This window comes from Nicotiana tomentosiformis, chromosome 7 (assembly GCF_000390325.3).
Source record: "Nicotiana tomentosiformis chromosome 7, ASM39032v3, whole genome shotgun sequence".
Taxonomy (NCBI): Eukaryota; Viridiplantae; Streptophyta; class Magnoliopsida; order Solanales; family Solanaceae; genus Nicotiana; species Nicotiana tomentosiformis.
In genome coordinates, this window is record NC_090818.1 from 10,624,672 (window position 1) to 10,649,602 (window position 24,931).

General features: G+C 38.1%; 1 protein-coding gene across 1 annotated transcript; it reads left to right on the top strand.

Moving 5' to 3' along the window:
- The first annotated feature begins 3,610 nt into the window (after positions 1–3,610).
- On the top strand, positions 3,611–5,275 carry LOC104110377 (glycosyltransferase BC10). Its single transcript, XM_009619849.4, has one exon. The coding sequence runs from the start codon at positions 3,939–3,941 to the stop codon at positions 5,118–5,120; it is 1,182 nt and encodes a 393-aa protein (XP_009618144.1). The 5' UTR covers positions 3,611–3,938; the 3' UTR covers positions 5,121–5,275.
- The last annotated feature ends 19,656 nt before the right edge of the window (positions 5,276–24,931 follow it).

The following is a 24,931-nucleotide window of genomic DNA, read 5'->3' on the forward strand; positions in this document are numbered from 1 at the left end:
CAGAAGCTTTGGGAGAGCATTGGAGGTTACAAGACACAAGATTTCATCATCTTTCCATCAATTCAATACGAGAGTTTGGATTGCAAAGTTAGATTGATGCTTTCTTATTCTTCAATTATATTTGCGATGACTTCTTCCATGATCATGGAGTAATATCTCTTAGGTTTTGACGGATATGGTATTTTGATAAATATTTATGGATTTTAACGCTAGTTCATGCTTGAATTCATTTATGGAGTTTTGAATTGTTGCAACTTTATTTATCAGTTTATTTAATCGAAAGAGGAATATCTTGGTGATTATCTTTGCATTATTTTATTTGATTTAATTCATTGATTCTCTTAAGTAATCGGAAGAGCTTGTTGAATTGTTGATTAAATCAAGTTAGGAAAATATTTGAGATACATTTTCCTAAGGACCAATCCATTAACGCATGCTTGCATACTTCACAGTGCTTATAATAGTTCACCTCGTAGAGTTAAGATTTAATCGAGAGAGGAGTCTTGACTACACATTTGAACTAATCATCGAGCGAATTAGTGAGAATCATTAGAATATTAGAGTGAATTAAACTAGAGTTAAATCTCAAATAGTTATCTTGCACCTATACTGTCAAACCATTATTCCTCACATTTATAAGAAACCACTTTGCGAATCTCCAATTCCTTGATGTCTATTGTCAATTACTTTATTTTAGTAGTTAAACGTAGTCCATAATAATTACAAATCAAGTTTTGATCATCCTGAATAGCGTTAAGCTAGAAATTACTTGAGCATTGTTTAAATCCAATCCCTGTGGAGACGATAATTAGACTACACTATCTTTGACTAGCGAGCATCAATTTTGTGTTGTGTTTTACGCTCGTCATAGTGTTACCGCCTCTTCATGCAGATGTCGGTAGTCCCCAGTCCGGTGGCCATTCATCCTGTGGTATTCGCACCATAAATTGGGGTCCCTCTGGTTGGGATCGGACCTTACCGACTTTGGGAACCGTGCTTTTTTTAATGTTTCTCACAGCCAATACCAACTCTACTATACTGTTGTTGAAGTTGTATTCTGATAGCCTGGGATAGGAAGGATCCCAAGAACCTGAAGTTTCTTTGTCCTGCAATGATCTGTTGTTCCGACCGCGATCAATTCTTCTGTCTGTCGACCGTAAAATTCTGCCACGTTCTTCGACCCGTTCGTAGGGCAAAAACTGACCCCTCAAAGACCGTCTATTTGTGTCGAAATCGTCTTTGATTTTTCTTTATTCTTCTCTCGACCTTTTGGCGACGCCGGGAAGCAAATCTGATCATCTTCAATACTTATCTTGAACTCGTACCGGTTGTGAACATCTGCCCAAGTCGTCGCTTGGAACTCAATCAAGCTTTCTTTCAATTTTCGGAAAGTATCAGAACTTCTCGGATTCAGAGCCTTGGTGAAAGCTTCAGTCGCCCATTCATCTGGAACAGCCGGGGGCAACATTCATTCCTTTTGGAACCGGGTGACGAATTCTTGTAGCGACTCAGACTTTACTTGTGCAATTCTGAATATGTCGACCTTTCGGGCCAAGCACATTTCTAGCCCCGACATGGGCCTTAATAAAAGAATCTGCGAGCATCTCAAAGGAATCTATGGAATGCTCGGGAAATAATAAATACCACGTCAAGACTCCCCTCGTAAGAGTCTCTCCGAATTTCTTCAGCAAAACAGATTCAATCTCGTGGGGAGCTAAATCGTTCCCCTTCACAGCCATTGTATATGTGGTAATATGCTACTAAGGGTCCAAAGTCCCATCATATTTCGGTACGTCGGACATTTTAAATTGCTTCGGGATTAATTCTGGCGTCGCGCTTGGTTTGTACGGCAACTGAGTATACTTCTTTGAGTCCGGCCCTTTCAGCACCAGTGGTGCACCCGGGATTTGGTCCATACGGGCGTTCACTTCCCTCAAAAACTGTAAGAGTTCGCTTTTGAAGGGATCACTCTCGTTGTTGTGACCGGACCCACTTCCCCAGCCTCATCAAAGCCGACCTCGCCCCTCGGGGTGTTATTGTCGACCCTCTGCGTTGTTTGATTTGCGGGAGCGTTGGGAGGAACTGGACCTCGTCCATTTGCGTTATTGGAAACACTTGACAATGCCTATTTTAATTCTATCATAACCTTATCCTGTCGTGTGAGATGGCCTATAATGGTCTCTTATTGCTCTTGCAGGACCCTTACCGTTTCAACAACATGCTCCTCTTCAGCATCATCGGGGTCGCCTCCCGAACGTGTCACGGGCACCGTCTGTCGTGGATCGGCGTGGCATCGTTCCCTTCATTGTGGGTATCACTGATTGAATCATTGTGATGAGGCTGGTCTTCTTGGGCCTCAAGACTGTGTGTGTTGTTAACACCGTTATCTGCCATTTTATGTGATTTTTGCTAAGAACATATAATCAAAATACTTTAGTAAAAGAGGCAAGGATCAACTTAATTACACGAATGTCTAGGCTCCGCGATGAGCGCCAAACTGTTTACCCGTAAAATGGTACAGTTGAATTTATACGTGATTTCTAGACAAGTCAATTAATTCGATCCTGAAATAATAAAAGAATTGAAGAAATATGCAATACTTAGTCTTGAGACGAAGATGAAATAGCAGAAACAGTAGTTCCGGGAGCAAGGCTTCCAGGCACAACAATAATGAAATCAAAAAGTAAGAAAGTAAAATTGTATAAAGTTTTGAATAGATTATAGCATGAGTTTGCTAGAAAATTCGTGTCTTTTACAATGATAACATAGCTCGCTATTTATATTTGCACCTAGGTAGCAAGGTCCTTGGATCATGCCCTTATTTAATGTCAATTATGAGGGCCATTGAAAAATGTGTAACAGTGAACATGAATGAGAAATTTTTTGTAACGGGCAGTGTATTAAATATTGTATAATATTCTTCATTAAATGCTACCGGGTGACAGACATTTATTGCATCTTTATGAGCATCATTCTTTTCGGTAACAAACAAAACAATTATTTTCGATTTTAGCTATCATTTGTTTTCGGTTCCACGTGTCACCCTGTTATGTAATTATTTAACATATCATATTTTACCTTATACATCTAGGATGTTAATTTCTCTTATTGCCTTTGTGACTAAATAACACTTATCATGTTACATCTCATTTGGTACTTTGTTAATCATGGTTCCTTGGTTAATCACTAGAGTTTCCAAATTACTATCGATTTATCTCAATTCGAGTATTTTTTTAAAAACAAATTAAGGCAAATATTATAGGACTTTAATTACTTTTAGCTCATAAAAAATTAATTATATTTGATAATCAAATAATTATTATTTTAAGAACGACTATCGTCCGAAAAGCGAGCCTTACACCCATTCGCATTGGTTCATCAAAAAAGCTCATTTTCCTAATATCATATCAATCATTTTGTATTGCACGAGTAACTCGAGCCCAAAGCTTTTCTTTGTTGTTGGATATTTCATGTGGGGACACATTCTTAATGCCACCAAAACATGGTCCCATCAAAACATGCATGTTTGCCACGTAGATAATAATCCAAACTTAACCAACGAGAAAGATGATGCACAACTTTCCATTTCACACTCTCATCCCTAATTCCAAACACTCTATTTTAGATTTATCAACTCTATTTAAAGAGTGATGGCAGCTCAAAATTCAAACTAAAATAAACAAAAACCTAGATATATTACATGCAAACTTTCTACATAATAAAACATAAACAAATACTACTACTTTTCACTCTAGCTAGCATTTTTCCAAGTTTAAACAGTAGTATAGGGAGTACTTCTAATTAATTAGCTCAACCCTAACAAATCTCACCATCTTCATTCACCCCCCCCCCCCTCCCCCGGTTCCCAACTCCCCACCACCCACCACCTTGCCGGGCGGTCCTTTTCTCAACCACCACCCTTTGCCTCATTTAATATCATGCTTTCTCCTTCTCCAATCTCTCTACTTTGTGCTCTTTTACTTTGCTTACCACTTGCTATTATCTTTACTATCACTACCCCTCTTAATAATATCACACCAACTCATGTCTTAAATAGGAGTAGTGACATACGTTCTAACCCTATATCCATATTCCCCCCACCAACAAATCATAGTATCCAACAAAAACATAGCAAAGAACATCCTAGTACAGAATCATCTTCAGCAGTACTTTTGCATGAAGAAGTTGACGATAACTTACTATTTCAAGAAGCTGCAAAAGTCAACTCAATACCACAACCAGTTACAGCACCAAAGAAACTAGCATTCATGTTTCTAACAACTACCCCACTTCCATTTGCGCCCCTATGGGAGCTTTTCTTTAACAATACACCCAAAAATCTTTACAACATATATATACACGCCGACCCACGTTTCAACTATACGCCGCCGTTTCAAGGCGTGTTTGCTGTCCGAGTCATCCCTTCAAAACCCACTCGCCGCCACTCCCCAACTCTGGCTGCGGCGGGGCGTCGGTTACTCGCCAGAGCACTCCTCCACGATAAGTTGAATTACATGTTTGCCCTTCTCTCCCCATCTTGCATTCCGCTTCACTCTTTTAGTTTCACTTACAGAGTTCTGATAAAATCTAAAAAGAGCTTTATTGAGATACTGGGGAATGAGAGCTGGGCATACGGCCGATGGGCGGCGCGTGGGGAACACGCGATGTTACCGGAAGTGAAGTTTGAAGATTTTCGAATTGGGTCTCAATTTTTTGTTATAAAACGTAAGCACGCGAGGATAATTGTGCGTGATAAGAAGTTATGGTCAAAATTCAAGCTACCTTGCTTAGAAGCTTCCACGTGTTATCCCGAGGAGCATTATTTCTCTACGCTGCTGAACATGGTAGACCCGCAAGGTTGTGTCCCAACCACTTTGACACACGTTAACTGGAAGGGTAGTCACGGAGGGCATCCTCGTACTTACACTGCTAGCGAGGTGGGACCAGAATTGATGTTGACCCTTCGATCGACCCGGCCTCGATATGGTGATGAAGGAATCAACGGTTCGGATTTATCTGTTGCTAAACGATATGACCCTTTCTTATTTGCGAGGAAGTTTTCTCCAGATTCTCTCCGGCCGTTAATGAATATATCGACCGACTTTATCTTTGAAGATTGACTATATTTAGTCGTGGTTATCTCCTCTTTATTTCTTCTACTTTAGATTCCTCAGCTAGTTAGCTATAATCCTTGATCCGACAAAGCTCCGGAAAGAAACAATTTAAGAATAAAAATAAAAAATCTCAACGTGGCAAAAAGTATTTGAAATAAAACTCATATCTCGATTAATTTTTATAATCAACTTATGCATATTTCAATTATTTCACCATATTCCTTGGGATATGTATTAATTTTCACCTGTACATATATCGAATAATTATGCCTATCAAAGTTTATTACTTGCGCGCGCAATGTTTGGCTGAGTTGGTTGGTTGAGTGATTTTCAATCCTGGGATCGATTACCCTCACCAGTAACTTCCTCAGTCAGAGCTCGTCGCACCGGGCTTGCCTAGTTCGATTTACATCTTCTGTGTGGTTTGTGAGCTATTGCACAGTGAGCGACTGTGAATTTCTCTGGGAATTTTTCAAAAAAAAAAAAAGAAGTTTTTTACTTAATTCCTTCGGTCCACTTTAATTGTTTTTTTTTCTTGTTATTGCGCATATTCATATTTTATTATTAATGAATACTGAAATTGATCATATTAACTTTAATTTATTCATAAAAAATATAACAAATAATCTTAGACTCTTTAATCTAAGAGCAACTTTGAAAAAATAAATTAATTCCTTCCACGTATATGAAAAAAAATTAAAAATATTATCGACCGACTTTATCTTTAAAGATTGACTATATTTAGTCGTGGTTATCTCCTCTTTATTTCTTCTACTTCAGATTCCTCAGCTATAATCCTTGATCCGACAAAGCTCCCTCCCCCCCCCCCCCCAAAAAAAAAGAGGAAAGAAAATCTCAACGTGGCAAAAAGAATTAAAAAAAAATCCTATCTCGATTAATTTTTATGATCAACTTATGCATATTTCAATTATTCTACCATATTCCTTGGGATATGTATTAATTTTCACCGGTACAGATATCGAATAATTATGTCTATCAAAGTTTATTACTTATGCACGCAATGGTTAGCTGAGTTTGTTGGTTGAGTAGTTGTCACACCCCTTTTCTACCCCTCAAAAAAGATATGTGTGTTATGGATTGTGGTTAAAGAGTTTTTCCAATTAAAATCACAAATTTGAGTAGGGATTATTTTATTTATAGAGTCGCCACTTGGAATTGATTTTTGGGTGTTCCAAGTCATCTTTTATTTGAATCCATATTCAAAGGAAGATTTGACTCTTTTGTTATTTAGTCTGCGAAGACAAAGTTCGAGTAAGGAATTCTGTTGACCGGAGAGAAGGTGTAAGGCATTCCCCGAGTCCCGTGGTTCTAGCACGGTCGCTTTATTGACTTAAAAACTTGGCTTGACTTAATTTTAGAAAAACTGTGACTTATATGATTTTCATGTTTTACCTATCCGCTTTTATTTCTTGATTATTAGAAAAATTAAAGAATAGTTTGAATGATAAGATGTCATAACCACACTACGCAAGCGAATGCGTGATCGAGACGAAATTTATTAAATTTAATCATAACAGCTACGCAAGCGAATCCGCATTCATGACAAGGGTTATTAGTACGTTATTGCTTTTGGAAAAAAAATACTACATTCAAAGCAATTAATTAAATATCAATTGTCGCGCTACGCAAGCGAATTCACGATTTTAGTAAGGGATTAATTAAACTGAAAATTAACTAAAATATTGTTGAATTAATTTATTAAATGTTAAAAATCATACTACGCAAGCGAGTCCCTGAATGAAAAAGTTAAAGCACGCCTAACAGTTGCCTAACGTTTTTGGGAAATATTAATTATTTAGAAAATATTTGAATTAATTATGATCAAAGTTAGAGCTTACTTGTGCTCATTTTTTGCAACCCATACCACATTAGTGAAATTGGTCACTTCACGTGTTTCAGGCCCAAGGAATGGGTAAATTTTATTTTTAGTTCCGTTAAACCCAATGGCCCACTCGTCTTATATCCCATGGCCCAACAGTAATGAATTTTCACTATCATTTAGAATATGAATTTTAACTAAACATTCAACTCAATAATATGAAATTGAAATTGTAAGTCATTCACGGGATAATGAGGGAAATACGTTACTCCAATAAATTCGTCCCATTCGCATGAGAGAGAAGAAAAAAAAAAAAAAAAACTCAATTACCAGTTTTATCAAGATGCTTGTAATTTTTAGCCTAAATATTCAAGCTAAATTAAAGATGATAACATTTTAATCCTTTTTATATAATGCCAGAACTCTCATTACATGCCAAGGAAATAAACAAACACATAAGTTTCTTTCTTATTAAGAAAACTTTACAAAAGATTGATATAAAGTATAACAACATTATGTTACTGGAGTTTAACGAAGGAAAGATAGTTAATTCACATATTGTTTAAACATGTAACTTGCTTAAAATTCAAAACTACAACAATTTGATAGACATGAGCATATATACTTATTTAAATATTAAAGAACTAAAATTTTGGCAACATAAGAAAGTACATTAAGCATTTAAGACTAAATTTTCTTTTATTCATGATATAAATAGCAAAGAAATCAACAAGAAGATAAGAGTGAAACCTGTAAGGAAAATCTTTCCAATACATATGAAGTCCAGCAAGTACAGGTATCAATAGCAGCAAAAATATTAGGTGGCAGAATATGCTTTACAATGGCCAAAGCGAGTTTGAATCAACTGAACCAACCGAAACTCAGTAAACCAGCACTCACAGCAGCAAAAACCAGCCCAAGAAACTCAAAAATAAACCAAAGAAAACAACAGATTTTGAAGGAACTAAACTCAGAAAATAAACTCCAAAGTCTTTAGTATTTCCGGAATATTTCTCTCAAAAATCTTGCTTTTAAATCTCAAGTTTCAGCTACTCATCTAATGCTTAAGTTGCTGTCCTTTTGTAACGATCCGGTCGGTCGTTTTGAGTATATTAGCCCTGATACCATATTTACTAATTTTTCCGTATCTGTTTCTGCTTATGTGACTTGCCGGGAGGTTTTATTTTTTATTTCGGAGTGTTTTGGGACACTTAGTCCCTAAAACGGAAGCTAAGTCTCAAGATTTTGACAGTAGTCGAAAGCGTGTGAAGACAACTCTGGAATAGAATTTCGTCGGTTTCGTTATCTCTGTTGGGTAATTTTGGACTTAGGAGCATGTACGGACTATGAATTTGAGGTCTGTAGCTAATTTAGGCTTGAAATAGCGAAAGTCGAATTTTGAAAAGTTTGACCGGAGGGTTGACTTTTTGATATTGGGATCGTCTTCCGATTCTGAAAGTTAAAATAGGTCTGTAATGTTGAATATGACTTGTGTGCAAAATTTGAGGTCGATCGGACGTAGTTTTTTTAGGTTTCGGTGTCGTTTGTGGAATTTGAAAGTTTAGAAGTTCTTTAGGCTTGAATCCGGGTGTAATTGATGTTTTGATGTTATTTTGAGTGATTCTAAGTCTCAACTAAGTTCGTATAGGGTTATATGACCTGTTGGTATGTTTGGTTGAGGTCCCGAGGGCCTCGGGGTGATTCCGGGTGGTTAAATGATCGTTTGAAGTTGAAAACAAAAATGTAGTTGAAGATGTTGTTGCTGGTGTTTCCGCACCTGCGAAATGGGAACCGCAGGAGCGAGGCCGCAGGAGCGAAGAAAGAGCCGCATGTGTGGCTAAGGAAGGCCTGAGCTCAGACCGCGGGTGCGATGGAAATCGCGCATCTGCGGTAGTCGCAAAAGCGGATTGAGAGGCGCAGATGCGCAGTTGGATCGCAGGTGCGGCTTGGGCCCCGCATCTGCAATGGCCGCAGATGCGGTCAGGTGATCGCAGGAGCGAAGTCAGTCTTTTAATGAATTTTCGTAGAAGCGGAGCCCTTTTCGCAGATGCGATTCCGCAGGTGCGGAACTAGGACCGCAGGTGCGGTTTTGCTGGGCAGAAAACACCAGCTCGATGTTTTGTCTTTCATTTTCCAATTTTGGACTTGAGGAATTCGGGAGAGAGGCAATGTTTCGAAGGTTTTCAAGGAGCAACGTTGGGGTAAGTGATTCTAACCCATAATGATATAAATTTCGTGAATCCATGGCTTTATTCATCATCTAATTAGGGATTTGAACTAGAAATTTGGGGGATTTAGGGCTTGAGAGTTGAAGAGTGGATTTTGGGGATTTGAGTGACCAAATGAGGTCGGATTTTGATAAATTCGGTATGGTTAGACTCGTGAGTGAATGGGCTTTCGGATTTTGTGACTTTTTTCGGATTTCGAGACGTGGGCCCAAGAACTGGGTTCGGGCCAATTTCAGATTTTTTGCTATAATTTAGTACTTTTCTTGTGGAATTGATCCCTTTAGCCTATATTGATTGTATTGTTCTACTTGTGGTTAGATTCGGGATGTTTGGAGACCGATTTGAGAGGCAAAGGCATTTCGGAGTAGAGATTTGCTCGGTTTGAGGTAGCTAACAGTCTTAAATCTAGTTTTGAGGGTATGAAACCCCGAAATTGGTATGATGTGAGCGTTTGAAGGTGACGCACATGCTAGGTGACGGGCGTGTGAGCGTGCACCGTGAGGGATTGTGACTTGGTCTGTCCGATGAGACTGTAAAGTCGAATAGCCATTGTTATTACTTATTTTTCCTTTTCTTTGAGCAATTGACTGCCTTTCATGTTAGAAACCATGCATACGCATATGATATCGTTGTTGGGACCTGCAGCGGTCGTATACTTGTTGAATTGACTGCTAATTATTGTCTTGTACTCAATCACAGTCTTACTTGTGTGTTACATCTCTGTTCCCTCTCAGTTCTTGTTGATACTTGTTGTATTCTCTGTTTGGGCTGATTATTTTGATATTCTGTGAGCCCGAGGGGCTGGAGAGGTTAGTGACTGAGATAGGGCCTGAGTGCCGAGCTGTGAGCTATGTGAGGTTATATGTATCGGGTTGCACGCCGCAACGAGACTTATAGCTATTTATGGATTGTGGATCGGGTTGTATGCCACAATGAGCCTTATGGCTACTTATATGATTCGGTCGGGCTGCACGCCGCAGCGATATAGCGTTTGGGCTGAAAGGAGCCCCTCCGGATTCTTCACACCCCCAGTGAGCGAAGGTACCTATTGAGAGTGTGTATTGAGGGCTGAGAGCTGAGTGTATGAGCTGTTGAGATGAGTTGAGTGATTGCTGCCTTGAGAGGTTGTACTTTCTTTTATTTATTGTTGCACTTAGTTGTTATGTGTTGTTGTGGTAAAATTTCTAGAAGATTCATATCTGTTTTACTTGAGCTCAAACTGATTTGACTTACACCACCGGAATTGAAAACATGTTTACTCTTTAGTGAAAACTTTTGAAATGAAATGTATTTTTATAGCTCGTCACTGCTTCTCAGTTACTTATTTAATTTTGTTACTTGCTGAGTTGGTTATACTCATGCTACACCCTGCACTTCATGTGCAGATCCAGGTGTGTACGGTTTTGGCGGTCGCTGAGTTCGTGCGTGAGCTGACTATCAGAGGCTTACGAGGTAGCTGCCAACATCCGCATTCCTTGTTTCTCCTTTCTTATTATCTTTTTTCTCTTGTTTTGGCATTTGGCACAGACTATAGTAGACTCTATTTCTAGATTGGTTATCAGATGTTCGTGACTTAGTGACACCCCGATGTCAGGCTGTTTTTTTTTTCGCACTTATGTTTTAATTGGGTTTTACCCCTTTTTTATGAAAAACTCCGGTTATTTTAAATGTCTTAATTCATTTCTGTTAAATTTATAAAGTATTTTGGAAAGGTCGGCTTGCCTAGTACCACGATAGGCACCATCACGACGGGTTAGTTTTTGGGTTGTGACACCTTTTCTATCTTAAGTTGTGTTTTCTTAGAGTGTAAAGGATCGGGGATTTTTTTTCCAGTGATCGAGTGTGTGTGTTTTTATATTAGAGAGATATGAGGGAGTGTGAGTTATTAAGGAGGAAGAGTGAGAGTGTGAGTTGTTAAAGAGGAAAAGTGGGAGTATGGGTTGTGAGGGAATAATTGTCAGGAATAATTTGTGAGTGGGCCAAGGGTGAGTAGTGGAGAGTGAGTGTGTGCACGTGAGGGAGTTGGGGGGAAAAGGGATAAAGTGAGTGTGTGTTGTGAGGAAGATGGGAAAAAGGGATTATGAGTGTATGACGTGAAGGAGTTGGTGGGGGAAGTGGGATATAAATTTCTTAAGTAATACCTATGAAAGGTGAAATAAGAGTTAAAATATGTAGATTAAACTTAAAATATATTTACATAAAAAAAAATTCGAGCATGGTAAAAAATTAAGTGCTCACAGCATGCCCCTCTTTGCTTGGAAATATGAAAAGTTTTCAGGCAAAGAAAAGATGAGCGATATGACTAATTTTTGGCCATACCATTATTCAAAAGGGAAAAGATAAGAGAAAAGAGTGCAACCGAGTCCTTATTTTGGACAGCCTACATATCTCATTTTATAAGGGAATCAGGCCATGTGTATTTCAAGGAAAAGGATGGAATGTTGAGTTGGAGAGTCGAGTGAGGTTCCGTCAAAGTTCCGGTATGTAGTCCTGTTATTACATAAAAATCAAAAGAAACTAAACAAGCGTATCGGCTATCAGTTACAAGATTCCTATCTATTAAGTATTCTAAAACTTGATCTTGAGTCTTGACTGGTTCTTCATACAGACTCTAATATGAACCTTGATGGTTGCTAGTTGCAGGTGCTAGTTCATTTTTCTACGGCTTCTTCTGAGCAAAACGGGAAATGTAAAGCTCGTAACTTTAGTCATGTCTTGAGCAGTCCATATCCTTTCCATCTGCTTTTGCATTTGGATTCACTTATTTTCCCTTTCTTTTCTTTATTCTCGATAGAGAATTCTTCCTTTGGTCATCTCGAACCCTGTGCCTCGAGGTAAAAACCTGCTCAGACACCAAAATAAACAAATGAACGGAATTTTTCTGCCCCAGTTTTCACTAGAAAAATTTTGTGAGTTGTAACAAAATTCTAAACTACTTCTTTATTGAAAACAATAAAAGATCGGGAATGGTGTACCGTGAAAAGATCATGATAATAATTTTATTATTATTTTTGGATGGTGTTCCTTTATTGTAAAAATGGATGTCTCAACTAAGGATTAGGTTACCATATGTTGGGAAAATGTGGCCAGAGAATGGTATACCCTATATTGGCAATGATATCAGGGAGTGGTGTACCCTGCATTAAAGATCAAACCAACTAAGGAGTGGTGTATCATATGTTGAAAAATACAGCTAGGAATTGGTGTACCCTATACTGGTAAGGAGATCAGGGAGTGGTGTACCCTGTATTTAAGCTCACATCAAATAGAGAATAGAGACCCTATGTTGGAAAACATAGCTAGGGATTAGTGTACCCTATACTGGTAAGGAAATGTAACCAGGGGTTGGTACCGTGTATTACGGAAAAAGAATGTAATCAGGGGTTGGTACCATGTATTACTGAAAAAAATATAACCAGGGGTAGGTACCCTGTATTACTTATATGAAATGTAACCAGAGGTTGGCGCCATGTATTACTAGAAAGAAAATGTAACCAGGGGTTGGTGCCATGTATTACTCAAAAGAAAATATAACCAAGGGTTAGTGCCATGTATTACTAATACGAAATGTAATCAGGGGTTGGTACCCTGTACTACTGAGAAAAGGAAATGTAACTAGGGGTTGGTGCCCTGTATTACTAAAAAGGAAATATAACCAGGGGTAGGTGCCCTGTATCACTGAAAAGCAAATGTAACCAGGGGTTGGTGCCCTATATTACTGAAAAGGAAATTAACTAGGGGTTGGTGCCCTGTATTACTGAAAAGGTAATGTAATCGGGGATTGCTACCCTATATTAATAATATAATGTTGAATCCCCTGGGCAAAAATGTTCTACCTAGGTTAAACTACGAAAAGCAAGCCCGGGCGAAGAGTACTTCTACACGAAAATATAAGTTGAATCCCACTAGGCGAGAAGGTTCTACTTGGATTAAACTACGTAAAACAACCTGAGCGAAGAGTACTTCTACCCGAAACTATGAGCTGGATCCCCCTAGGAGAAATGCTTCTACCTGGGTTAAGCTATTGTAAAATAGCCTGGGCGTAAAGTACTTCTACCCAGAACTATGAGCTAGATCCCTCTAGGCAAAAACGTTCTACCTGGGTTAAGCTATGAATAACAGCCTGAGCGAAGAGTACCTCTACCCGGAACGATAAGCTGGATCCCCTATGCGAAATGGTTCTACATGGGTTAAGCTACTGTAAAACAGCCTAAGCGAGGAGTACTTCTACCTGGAACTATGAGCTGGATCCCCCTAGGTGAAAACGTTCTACCTGGGTTAAGCTATGAAAAATAGCATGGGCGAAGAGTACTTCTACCCGGAACTATGAGCTTAATCCCCCTAGGCGAAAATGTTCTACCTGGGTTAAGCAACGTAAAACAGCCTGGGCGAAAAGTACTTCTACCCGGAACTATGAGTTCGATCCCCCTAGGCAAAAAGGTTCTACCTAGGTTAAGCTACGAAAAACAGCCTGGGTGAAGAGTACTAACTATGAGTTGGAACCCCTAGGCAAAAATGTACTACCTGGGTTAAGCTACGTAAAACAACATGAGCGAATAATACTTCTACATGGAACTATGAGCTGGATCCCCCTAGGCGAAAAGGTTCTACCTAGCTTAAGCTACTTAAAACAACTTGAGCGAAGAATACTTCTACCCGGAAACTATGCTGGATCCCCCTAGGAGAAAAGGTTATACCTGGGTTAAGCTACGTAAAATAACCTGAGCAAAGAGTAGTTCTACCCGGAAACTATTAGCTGGATCCCCTAGGCGAGGGTTCTACCTGGGTTAAGCTACGAAAAACAGCCTGGGTGAAGAGTACTTCTACAAGGAACTATAAGCTGGACCCCCCTAGGCAAAAAGATTCTACTTGAATTAAGATACATAAAACAACCTGAGCGAAGAGTACTTCTACCCAGAACTATGAGCTAGATCCCCCTAAGCGAAATTGTTCTACCTGAGTTAAGCTACGAAAAGAAAGCCTGGGCGAAGAGTACTTCTACCCGAAAATATGAGCTGAATCCCACTAGATGAGAAGGTTCTACCTGAGTTAAATTACCTAAAACAACCTGAGCGAAGAGTACTTCTACCCGGAACTATGAGCTGGATCCCTCTAGGCGAAAAGGTTCTACCTGGGTTAAGCTACGAAAAACATCCTGAGCGAAGAGTACTTCTACCCGGAACTATGAGCTGGATCCCCTAGGCGAAAAGGTTCTACCTGGGTTAAGATACGTAAAACATCCTGAGCGAAGAGTACTTCTACCCGGAATTATGAGTTGGATCCCCCTAGGCGAAAAAGTTCTACCTGGGTTAAGCGACGGAAACCATCGTGAGCGAAGAGTACTTCTACCTAGAACTATGAGCTGGATCCCCTAGGCGAAAAGGTTCTACATGGGTTAAGCTACGAAAATGAGAAGTATGATCAGTAGCGACGCATGCTAAAAATAAAGGAAAGTGGAGATTTTGAGGAAACTTACCTTTGGTGACATTCGTCCTTTAGGAATCTCCATTCTGCACTGCTTTCTTCCTGATGCAAACAAAGAAAAATCACGAGTGTTCAAAGTGGTGGTCAGTTTGTGGCCTTGATGCCCTTATCGAGGTTAGGTGCCTTTTTCAAAGTATCTGTTCGCTTCAAACGAGAGCCCTGTAATCAGTCTTACCATCTTTTCTTTGCCTTTATTTTGACACAAAGTTATATCGAAAGGGATTCAAAGAAAAACAACAATGGAATGAAGAATGAGTTTAATTAAGAGGTGTCCATTTTGGGGAACAGAAATTAAAGAAGGACTTATCTGGGAGTATATGCGGACTTCAATGGACATGACATGACTTTTGGACTGGATGCCTGATCTGTGTAAATCGTCCGACTCTCAGCAATTCATCACAACCTTTGCCTCGAAACGAGAAACCTTGCCCAGGACTGTGTCAATGCCAATGGCTGTGAAGACCCTCTTTTCGATCAGTAGTGCTCTTTGCGAGTTTTCACCAGCTGACCTCCCTCATTTATCTTCTCACCATCACCTTATAGTGCCCTTTGTGGGTTTTCACTACCAAGACTCTCTCATTTTTATTTTCTCTGCTCCCCATCGCCATACGGTGCCCGTGAGGGTTCTTACCAATAAGACTCTCTTATTTTATTTCTCTCACTTGGTTGTATCAGATCCAAGTAACTATATCCTCCAATTCTTAAACATTCTCGTTGATTGATCGGAAGGACTTGAAAAGGATTTGGATTGAATTACAACTTTGGAACCTTTCAGGCGAAACCATCGCCGAACCATTGTAACATCTGCCCCAGTTTCAATTTTTTTTTTTTTTTGGGAATGTGGATTTTTATGTTGGTGTGACTGAACCCCAAAGAGAGACTATCTACGTATCCTTTCGGAATAATGTCGAACGTAGTTCAAGGAACATGAACTTGTTTGGATTTTTGTTTTGTTTTCTTTTTCTTCTTCTTTCTCTCTTTTTTTATTTTTCCTCTTCTTTTTTTTTTCCTTCACTTTTTTCTTTCTTGTTTCTTTTTTTTTTAATAACTTCTTCAGGTTCCAAAGAGGGTAATCAAAGAAAGGTAACCGGCTCAAAAGGGTTAACACAGGGTTGATGGTGTTTGGGTAGCGAGAATAAAAGCCTTCGACATCTCAATCAGAGAACATTAATGCTACACAGAGGGTCAAACATAATACCTTTTGACCGCGTCTGCATTGATAGCTGTCTTGGGGTTATTTCCCTCGATGTCTCCCAAATACAGCGCTCCCTTCGGCAACACTCTTCTTATAATGTATGGACCTTTCCAATTTGGAGCAAATTTTCCTTAGGCTTCTTCATGATGCAGGAGAATACATCTCATAACGAGTTGCCCCACTTCAAATTTTCTCGGCCTCGCTTTCTTATTGTAGATACGGTCCATTCTTTGTTGGCACAACTACCCGTGGTAAACTGCAGTTAATCATTTTTCATTAATCAATGCCAATTATTCCAATCAGTTATGGACCCAATCTTTATCCTTAATCTCGACTTCAACAATGATTCGAAGAGAGTGAATCTCAATTTCGTTCTAATTTTCTATTTATTTTCTTACAAGCCTTGTCTTCAAAATATTCTATTTCTTGATTCATTTTTCGAGGTCTGATGGCGTTTTAGGATCTGGGCATGAAGTTCGCAAGCATGTCATGTTATTAAAATCTGCATTAACAGAACTGAAAAGAGAATAAGGAAGGTGACAAGAATAAGAAAAGACATATTCCTGTACTATGAAATATTAATTTCATTTGATTTGATTTGTTTTTTTAATTTTTAAAGATAGAAGGGTTTACCTCAGAAAGTAAGACAATAAAAGTAAAACGTCCGGATTACACCCTGAAATAATCCAGACGCAAAAAGATAGCAAGACCGGCTACCGAGACTCCCATCTGATAGAGAACTTTTCAGGTTTGACGCCCGTTTTTAGGTTTCTCTTCTGTCGCGGCATTGGATACCGTGGCTTTCAGTACTAGATCAAATTTCTCATCTTCACAGATCATTCTGGCTACTGGACCATTGGTGTGAGTAGGCAGAGGATTGTTCATCATATTAGGGGCCTCTTCATCCCTAAGCACTATTGCCTTGACCTCGATGAGGTCTTCCACTGCTCTCTTAAGAATCCAACAGTCTTCTGTATCATGTCCCACTGCTCCAGAGTGGTATTCACATCTAGCATTAGCCTGGTGCACCGGTTCGGGGCTACTGGCTGCAGTAGACCTAGCCTGGCTAGCTTTTGGAACAAGCTCGAGTATGATTCATCAACAGAGGTGAACTGATTCCTTCTGGAGAGGCTTTTTTTTTGAATTTGTTTTTTAATTTTTTTTTCATATCTTGATTTCTTTTTTCTTTCTCTTTTTGTTGTTTTTCGCTTTTTGTTTTTCTTTATTATTTTTTTGTCACTCTTTTCTTTCTTTTTCACTCAATTTTTTTTTTCTTTTTTTCGATTTATTTTTCCACTCATATTATTTATGGCTATGATCGAATCCGATGGAGATTGCCTACGTATCATGAAGTCGCATGAATCAGATCATTATGTAGTTCAGGGAAGATAAAGAATAAAGTAAATACACTAACTTTTTTTTCTTTATTTTTTTTCATATATAAAACAGACCACAAAAGCTCCTAATAAGAGAATATTTTTGAATTTTGATTTTTTGGGGGGAATTTTTGAAAGGAAAATTCTTTAAGAATAAAGAAAATATTTTTGGATTTTAATGTTTTATATATTGTTTTATGTTTTTTTTTTTGGATGAAAGACTTAGGAAAAGAAGAAAAAATATTTTTGGATTTGTTTTTTTTTTTTTTAATTGGGGGCCAGAACCGATGAGTTTGCCTACGTATCTCGCATCCGGTGAGAATCAGACACGCGTAGTTCGGTCAAAACCGACTTTGTTCTCTTTTGATTTTTGAAAATTAATTCTTAAAATCATAGAACTAAACTACATCGTCCCCTTATATTATTTTATTTTTAAATTATTTTCTTTAAATTGACATTTGTATAAAAATCGGAGAATTTCTCTCTTGTTCATTCAATTGATCTATCCTAAAACCTGTCAACACGCAAGCCTCTCAATTAATGCAACAAATAACTCATAACATGAATATATTGGTCTCAAAAGTACTTGACCTAAAACAGAACCCGGCTCTTGTGTCGAGCGCTGCTAAGTCAAATGCACATGATGCAAATAAATCGAACCTACTAGGGATATCCGGCATAAGGTTTGTTCTTCAAGGTTTAAATTCTTGTGGAGAAGGTATCTAAAGAGGCTTACTCGAGCGGACAACTCGAGCCGGGGAGGGTCAGCGTACCGGTAGCATTGCTTTCGTGCTTAGCTGGTGGTGCTCCCTCCTAAAATATATGTGACTAAAGTCCTTCACCGGGTGACAAGCACCTCGGCTATCTCAAAGAAAGTGGGCTATGTCAAGCAAATACCCAATTTAAATTCAAGAAGATTGAGAGGAGTGCGAGAGAAGACAGTTTATATATACAATTCAACAATATCAAAGCAGTAAAAAGTGGACAAATAACACATTAGGCCCAAATAAATCACAGCATATACAAAAATTAATAAAGCCAAATAAAGTCAATGTACAAGCTCGAATTCTTGAGAGATCCCCAGCAGAGTCGCCAGAGCTGTCACACCCATTTTCTACCCCCCAAAAAGATATGTGTTTTATGGATTGTGGGTTAAAAAGTTTTTCCAATTAAAGTGACAAATTTGAGTAGGGATTATTTTATTTACTGAGTCGCTACTTGAAATTGATTTTTGGGTGTCCCAAGTCACCTTTTATTTGAATCTCTATTCAAAGGAAGATTTGACTCTTTTGTTATTTGGTCTGCAAAGACAAAGTCTGAGTAAACAATTCTGTTGATCGGGGAGAAGGTGTAAGGCATTTTCTGAATTCCGTGATTCTAGCACGGTCACTTTATTGACTTACACTTGGCTTGACTTAATTTTGCACAAAACTGTGACTTATATGATTTTCATGTTTTACCTATCCACTTTTATTTCTTGATTATTAGAAAAATTAAAGAATAATTTGAATGATAAGATGTCATAACCACACTACGCAAGCGAATGCGTAATCGAGATGAAATTTATTAAATTTAATCATAACAGCGCTACGCAAGTGAATCCGCATTCATGACAAGGGTTATTAATACGTTATTACTTTTGAAAAAAATACTACATTCAAAGCAATTAATTAAACGCTACGCAAGTGAATCCGCGATTTTAGTAAGGGATTAATTAAATTGAAAATTAACTAAAATATTGTTGAATTAATTTATTAAATGTTAAACATCACGCTACGCAAGCGAGTCCGTGAATGAAAAAGTTAAAACGCGCCTAAGAGTTGCCTAACGTTTTTGGGAAATATTAATTATTTAGAAAACATTTGAATTAATTATGATCAAAGTTAGAGCTTACTTGTGCTCAATATTTGCAACCCATACCACATTAGTGAAATTGGCCACTTCACGTGTTTCAGGCCCAAGGAATGGGTAAATTTTATTTTTAGTTCCGTTAAACCCAATGGCCCACTCGTCTTATATCCCATGGCCCAACAGTTATGAATTTTCACTATCATTTAGAATATGAATTTTAACTAAACATTCAACTCAATAATATGAAATTGAAATTGTAAGTCATTCACGGGATAATGAGGGAAATACGTTACTCCAATAAATCCGTCCCATTCGCATTGAGAGGAAAAAAAAAAAGAAAAAAGAAAAGAAAGAAGCCCAATTACCAGTTTTATCAAGATGCATGTTTTTTAGCCTAAATATTCAAGCTCAATTAAAGATGATAACATTTTAATCCTTTTCATATAATGCAAGAACTCTCATTACATGCCAAGGAAATAAACAAACACATAAGTTTCGTTCTTATTAAGAAAACTTTACAAAAGATTGATATAAAGTATAACAACATTATGTTACTGGAGTTTAACGAAGGAAAGATAGTTAATCCACATATTGTTTGAACATGTAGCTTGCTTAAAATTCAAAAATACAACAATTTGATAGACATGAGCATATATACTTATTTAAATATTAAAGAACTAAAATTTTGGCAACATGAGAAAGTACATTAAGCATTCAAGACTAAATTTTCTTTTATTCATGATATAAATAGCAAAGAAATCAACAAGAGGATAAGAGTGAAACCTGTACGGAAAATCTTTCCAATACATATGAAGTCCAGCAAGTACAGGTATCAATAGCAGCAAAAAAATTAGGTGGCAGAATATGCTTTATTGTCACGCCCCAAAACCGAGGAGCGTGACCGGCGCTCAATCGAGTGAACCCAGTCGAGCAAGCCTACGGTACATCAACCTCTCATCATAACTCATGCATGATTTATCAAAACATAATTAGATCATGACTTTCATATTGAATACATTTGGCTCAATGACCCATAATTTTTTTTTTTTTTTCACTCGTAATGGGTACATAGTTTCATAAATATCCGTGAACATAAATACATGACGAAACTCAAAACGTAAGTACATGACCCATAGTGTACATGGAGCTTATATGACAATAGATACCTAAGTACATAATACCAACTAGACTCGAGTGCCCACTGGAATTGTAGCAGGCTCACCATAATCTGATGCACAGAAGATCCCTACCAAAGATCCATATCATCCTGTAGAAGTATACATGCATCCATTAAAAGATGCAGCGCCCCCGGCAAAAGTGTCGTTAGTACTGTCGAATAGTACTAGTATGTATAACTAAACACCCTCTCAATAGAACAATTGATATTACAAGGAGGAATAATCACAAAATCAATGAAAGTCTCGAACAATACCAAAACATCAAGTAGGTTGAAATATCAAGCCTTATTATACTTGCATCATTCTAAACTTCTTTTAGGGTTAACTGAGCCATATGATCTATACGCAGAACACATAATATAAAGTAATTGAAACAACATGTACAAACAAGGCCAATGAAAATGGCTCATAATGTCTGCGTTGACAATGCGTCTTACTTGACCGTCCATATCCCTCTTTTATCTTACCCCTATGCATTTCATAGACTGTCCCTAGTGTTCACATATTATATTATACACCTATATGTTTTATAGACCGTTCATAGGATTCCATATACAATACACCTATACGTTTCATAGACCGTTCATAGGATTCACATATACCATACGATATACATGTGCGTTTTATAGACCGTTCACAGTGTTTACTTACACAATACACTTGTGCGTTTCATAGACCGTTCACAGTGTTTACTAACACAATACACATGTGCGTTTTATAGACCGTTCACTGTGTTTACATATACAATACACCTATGCGTTTCATAGACCGTTCACAGTGTTTACTTACACAATACACTTGTGCGTTTCATAGACCGTTCACAGTGTTTACTTACATAATACACTTGTGCGTTTCATAGACCGTTCACAGTGTTTACTTACACAATACACTTGTGCTTTTCATAGACCGTTCACAGTGTTTACTTACACAATACACCTGTGTGTTTCATAGACCGTTCAGAGGATTTGATAACATATTATACCTATGTGTTTCATAGACCGTCCATAAGATTTCATAACACGATATACCTATGCGTTTCATAGACCGTCCATAGGGTTCATAACACATCATTATACATATAACCATGTATAAACTCAAAGCGACATGATTAACATTACATTAAGGTCGTAATTTCCCGAATCATTGGAACACTTCATTTTCATGCCCATCATGGAGAAACATAGCACATTACATTAGCACATACATAGTGAATCAATAAGTCAATTTCAATGGCACATAAGCCCAATTTCCTTTCTCAAGGTTCATCATCATTTAGCATAGGACATCTCCCTTCCTTATTCACTCATTTGACATCTTGGGGTCATTAGCTAAGTTCATGATTCTTAAGGACTTAATATCAAAGTCATTTACATACATTATTTCAGAAGCATACAACTATAGTTGAAACCATTGGGACATACAACACCTCATAATTCTCATTGAGGCGAACAACTACATTTCATCTTCATACTATCACTTCACTAGTAATTTCAAGTACATACAACATTATTATTTCATTGGATCCCTTTTTGCCATACATATTATTCTTCATGCATGGCACGGTGGTCGTATCTTATATTCCATACTTTCATTTCATTACTTTCAATACTCATCATCAAATTTCACACATCATTTCATATCATTGGCTCTATTGGCCACAATCAAAACTTTAATTATTGGTAAGGTGTCTACACTTTATATCCCCAACTCACTACTTTTACTTTCAAGCATATTTATAAATTATCGACAACAAAGAATCTCAAATCACGATTTTTAATACACCTATGAGCAAATAAGAGTCTTATGTATATTGAGACTTCTTACACAATTTGGCATAATAGCATTCACTTCAAACGCTACTTGGAGTCATAATATTTTTATACCCAACTCATGCTTTGAACACATTCTTGAAGGATAATATCATATGATAAGAGTATCCGAAATACATTTTGAATATATACCTTTCAACACAAAGCTTATTTGGAATAATTGATTTATAAAGAATAACTCGGGACTTATAAGAGTATCATGGAATTCAATTCTATGAAAGAAGTTTAGCCAACATACCTCGCTTTGAGCTTTCCTTAAATTACTACAACGTTCCGGAAATTCTAGCAATTCCAATCTATTTTGAGACATAACAAAATTGAACCATAATTAGGAAGATATTCATGGTCTCAGCTCGTTTGAGCATTTTATCAAACACTAGGTGTGCAAATTTAACTACAAGGTTCTTCTACAAGATTTTCTTCACTCCATAACTCAATCTTTACTTATTTGAGCTCAACAGTCTTCCTACAAACCTTATTGGTACAAGCATATATACATAATACTCTTACACCCAAGAATCATACTCCCAATCACCAATCTTTTACCCCCAAACTCGAAATTGAAGATTAAGGGTTTGAATCTTACCTCTTAGATGAAGATCTTGTGATTAGCTTTCTCGATTCTTGAAGATTGGTGCAAGATTGGATGATTATAATGTTAGGTTCCCTCTTTATCTCTCTAAAATGCTCTTACCTCTTTCTAAAACCCTTAGAAAAACACCCCAAAATAAGTTCCAAAGCCTATTTATCAAAATGGGGTCGGGTTATGAAAATAGAAAAATTGGCCCTCCGAACTCAGCTATGCGGTCGCACAATGAACCGCACAATTGGTGTGCGGGTCGCATAATGGTCGCATAATTCGGTGCCCAGAACTGGGCTTCACTGGATAGGTCTGCGACTATTTTGCGGTCGCATAACTACTTTTGCGATCGCATAATGGTTCTGCGATCGCAGAATTGGTCGCAGAATCGCATTTTTCCAGCCTTTGGTAATTTGGTCATAACTTCTTGTAGGAATATCCAAATGACAAACGGTTTGAAGCATTGGAAAATATACTCAAGGGCTTTAAATCTTCATATCAAGAGAGGTATGCTCGTTTGAAGTTAGGTCTTGTGCGAACTCACTTGAAATTTTATTCTATCATGAACTTTTCAACTTGCCTTAGCCTTGGGGCTCTTCTTAGACCATAAACCATTCTTAGTGTACTTCATACATATATTATCAAGATCAATTGATATCATTCTTATAATAGCCCTTGTCTGCATAAAAAATAATATAATTAGTGCACATCAACTTTCTTACTAGCGCTCAAGTACTTCATAATTTTTCGGGGCGTTACATTTACAATGGCCAAAGCGAGTTTAAATCAACTGAACCAATCGAAACTCAGTAAACCAGCAGTAACAGCAGCAAAAACCAGCCCAAGAAACATAAAAATAAACCAAAGAAAACAACAGATTTTGAAGGAACTAAACTCAGAAAATAAACTCCAAAGTCTTTAGTGTTTCCGGAATATTTCTCTCAAAAATCGTACTTTAAACTCTCAAGTTTCAGCTGCTCATCTAATGCTTAAGTTGTTGTCCTTTTGTAACGACCCGGTCGGTCGTTTTGAGTGTATTAGCCCTAATCCTCTATTTACTATTTTTTCCGTATCTGTTTCTGCTTATGTGACTTGCCGGGAGGTATTGTTTTTGATTTCGGAGTGTTTTGGGACACTTAGTCCCTAAAACGGAAGCTAAGTCTCAGGATTTTGATCATAGTCGGAAGTGTGTGAAGACAATTCTAGAATGGAGTTCCATCGGTTCCGTTATCTCCATTGGGTGATTTTGGACTTAGGAGCGCATTCAGACTGTGAATTTGAGGTCTGTAGCTAATTTAGGCTTGAAATGGCGAAAGTCAAATTTTGGAAAGTTTGACCGGGGGTTGACTTTTTGATATCGGGGTCGGATTCTGATTCCGGAAGTTGGAATAGGCCCATAATGTTGAATATGACTTGTGTGCAAAATTTAAGGTTGATCGGACGTGGTTTGCTAGGTTTCGGTGTCGTTTGTGGAATTTGAAAGCTTAGAAGTTCTTTAGGCTTGAATCCGGGTGTAATTGATGTTTTGATGTTATTTTGAGTGATTCGAAGTCTCGACTAAGTTTGTATAGAGTTATATGACCTGTTGGTATGTTTGGTTGAGGTCCGAGGGCCTCAGGGTTATTCCGGGTGGTTAACGGATTGTTTGAAGTTGGAAGAAAAATGTAGTTGAACCTGCTATTGCTAGTGTTTCCGCACCTGCGGAATGGGAACCGTACGTGCGAGGCCGCAGGTGCGGCTAAGGAAGTCATGGGCTCAGACCGCGGGTGCGATGGAAATCCCGCATCTATGGTCGCCGCAGAAGCGGATTGAGAGGCGCAGATGCGCAGTTGGATCGCAGGTGCGGCTTGGGCCCCGCATCTGCGATGGCCGCATATGCGGTTAGGTGATCGCAGGAGCAGAGTCAGTCTTTTAATGATTTTCGTAGAAGCGGAGCCCTTTTTGCAGATGCGGAACTAGGACCGCAGGTGCGATTTTGCTGGGCAGAAAACACCAGCTCGATGTTTTGTCTTTCATTTTCCAATTTTGGACTTGAGAAATTCGGGAGAGAGTCAATGTTTTGAAGGTTTTCAAGGTGCAACGTTGGTGTAAGTGATTCTAACCCATAATGGTATAAATTTCGTGAATCCATGGCTTTACTCATCATCTAATTAGGGATTTGAACTAGAAATTTGGGGGATTTAGGGGTTGAGAGTTGGAGAGTGGATTTTGGGGATTTGAGTGACCAAATGAAGTCAGATTTTGATAAATTTGGTA

What these genes read in the sequence shown, in the direction of transcription:
- LOC104110377 (XM_009619849.4), top strand. Translation starts at nt 3,939, where the DNA reads ATGCTTTCTCCTTCTCCAATCTCTCTACTTTGTGCTCTTTTACTTTGC.